The sequence below is a fragment of the Taudactylus pleione genome, unplaced genomic scaffold (genome assembly GCF_031769625.1).
Source record: "Taudactylus pleione unplaced genomic scaffold, aTauple2 ptg000039l, whole genome shotgun sequence".
Classification (NCBI taxonomy): Eukaryota; Metazoa; Chordata; class Amphibia; order Anura; family Myobatrachidae; genus Taudactylus; species Taudactylus pleione.
Genome location: NW_028284441.1, coordinates 12336934 through 12339813, shown reverse-complemented (window position 1 = coordinate 12339813; position 2880 = coordinate 12336934). Strand labels below are relative to the sequence as shown.

General features: G+C 45.4%; 1 protein-coding gene across 1 annotated transcript; it reads right to left on the bottom strand.

Moving 5' to 3' along the window:
* Nucleotides 1–1520: 1520 nt before the first annotated feature.
* Nucleotides 1521–2576, bottom strand: LOC148538616 (uncharacterized). The gene has a single exon (XM_088453469.1). The coding sequence runs from the start codon at nt 2574–2576 to the stop codon at nt 1521–1523; it is 1056 nt and encodes a 351-aa protein (XP_088309595.1).
* Nucleotides 2577–2880: the final 304 nt, after the last annotated feature.

The window sequence follows — 2880 nt, the reverse complement described above, 5'->3', positions numbered from 1 at the left end:
AAGTGCTGGAGATGGCCTTGGTAGGTTCGGAAAAATATGATCACATCGTCCAAATATAACAGAACCATTTCAAAATTTCTATGGCCGAGACAATGCTCCATCAGCCGTTGGAACGTTCTGGGGGCATTACAGAGCCCGAAAGGCATTCTTAGAAACTCAAATAGTCCCATTGGGGTCGTAAAGGCGGTCTTTTCCCTATCCGGGGGAGCCACCTGCACCTGCCAATATCCACTGGTCAAATCAAGGGTGGAAAAGTATTTTGCTGTCTTTAAGGCTGCTAATGATTCCTCAATCCTTGGGAGGGGATATGCATCTTTATGGGTAACATTGTTAAGTTTTCGGTAGTCGATACAAAATCGTAATTGTCCATCTTTTTTCTTTACAAGGACCATCGGGGCTGCCCATGGGCTATGACTCTCTGTGATGACTCCCGATGCTTCCATGTCTTGCAACGTCTTTCTTACTGGCTGATATAAAGCTGGGGCAAGGGGATGATGTCTTTCTTTAATCAGGCTAGCATTCCCGGTGGGAATGTGGTGCATGATACAGTCAACCTTCCCAAAGTCGGAGGGATCTGTACTGAAGGCCTCTGAACATTCTTGAACCACTTGGAGAACTCCTTCCTTCATGTCAACTGTCGTTTCTTCATCCCCAATTTGAATGGCGGTCCACCATGGTTCCTCCACCCGAGTTTTGATCAGTTTTTGTTGTCATACTGTGTTGCTTGATAACGAACCTTGGGTCAATAACATCCTGAAAAGTGACTTGAGACAATTTAGCTATAGGATGATGCTTGAAAAGTCGGATATGATGGTTATGAGGATTTAGAATACGCAGTGGTACGCGCCCATCCTGGATTTTCACTAACGATTTGGCCACCACTAAATCTTCTCGACCTTGGGTCTCATTTGGTTCAACCATAGCCTCGTAACTGGTCCCTTGGGGACCACAACGCGCTTTGGCCCAGATTACAGTTTCTGCATTGGGCTGGAGAATTATGGGTTGACTGTCTGCCACTCGGACTTTCCCTATTTCTCCTTCTGAGTTGGCCAACTTCTGGTGACCTTGGATGACTTTAATAGTATGCTGCAGGACTTGGCGTTCTGTCGTTCTCTTCTGATAGAGTTCGGCCTTTAAGGCCATAATAAGCTCCTCAGGGCAGTTCTGAAGGACATTCATTCCAATTATGACGGCTACGGCATTGTCGTCTTCCACGTTGGTAATGATACACCCTTGTTTTGGTAGAATTGCCCTTCCCACTTGAATGTCTGTTTCCCAATACCCCTGGCAAGAGATGCCCAGGCCGTTACTGGCAATCAGCTGTAGCCACGTGGGTGGCGGAAGAAAAATAGGTTCATTTTTCCAATATTTCTGATAGGCTTTGGACTGTATGGTGGTAACTTGGGACCCAGTATCAAGCATAGCAGGCATTTCTATTCCATTCAAACGAACAGGGACAACTGGACAACGCCCCACATATTGTGGCCACCATTTCTCCGGAGTTGGATCTATTCGACTTGTTACCCCTGAGGACTGTTCTCCATCCTCGGGGCATTGGAGTTTAAAGAATCTGCTGGGGTACAATTCCGCTCAATGTGTCCACTGCGATTACATTTGCGGCAGATTGGACGTCCCATTGAATCGAATTGATCTGTTGGTCGTCGCCCGTTGGAGCGGGGTGGAGCCCACCAATCAGAAGTTACTCTTCTTCTTTCCCGGCGCCAGTTTTCTTCTCTAGGCTCCCCTGTATGCTTTGCGATTTTTTTAATCTCCTGACACATCTCAGTTAATCCAGCCGCTAACTTCTCCACCTGACTTGTCAAAGTTTGTAACGGATCCACAGTGGTGGACTGAACGCTTTGGGCCAAGTTCCCTTTTATCGTAGTTAGACCCCCTACAGATGCATCTCGAGCTATTTCCTGAAAGCCTGGCATCTCAGGGGACATGACATCATCGCTCCTGGCAGATCCCACCATTTTAATAGAGGCTTCTTTGAAATCAAGAAAAGTGCTTCGTGGCATTTGCATTTGCAGCAGACGTAATTGTGCTCTAGTGCTCTCCCCTCGAGACCCCTCAACAAATTGATTGACTAAGGTTTCATCAATGTTTCGCACCTCGGTGGCATCCACAGCTTGGATTCGACGCAGCGCTTCTTGGAGGCTCAGTGCAAAACTGCGGAGGGACTCCCCAAACTGCTGCTTTCGGGCATAAAATTTCATTTTTAATTCTGACACAGTACGGATATCGAAGGTATCAGCTAACCTTTGTAGAATTTGGTCAATATTAAGCTTTTCTTCTCGTGGCCAGGAAGTAACTGCTCTCAATGCGGACCCTTTTAATTGTCCAATTAGTATTTCAACTTGCTGACGGTCTGTTAAAGGATATAATCGGAACATGCTCCTCATTTTATTTTTAAACTCCCTTAGAGAATTACCTTCCGACTCTACATCTTGTTCATCCCCTGTATATGTTGGGAGCCACGGGGCCCCGAAATAATATGGCATTGTTATAGGGTTTAATTGTGCCATTGCCGGACTTTGTTGGGATGAATCTCCTGCTGAACGTTCTTGTGACATCTTGTTTTAATTTCAGGTTTCGTATCCTGTTCTTGGGACGCCAATTATGTAACACCCCCCTAAAGTGATATCTGATACGGCAGTGTGTTAGGAATGTCTTACCACGATGCCAAATAAATTTAACTCTGGAACGATTGCTCTTCTGGAGATACCACAACAGGTTTAATGTCGTTTCAAAGAGTAACAAGGGAACAAATACAATACACAATACAGCGCGTATGACTCAATACATTACACAAATCACATATGCATTACAGTAGTGCACTACAGTAAAGGGACACTTGTCCAACGAATAGTTTATTAT

What these genes read in the sequence shown, in the direction of transcription:
- LOC148538616 (XM_088453469.1), bottom strand. Translation starts at nt 2,576, where the DNA reads ATGTCACAAGAACGTTCAGCAGGAGATTCATCCCAACAAAGTCCGGCA.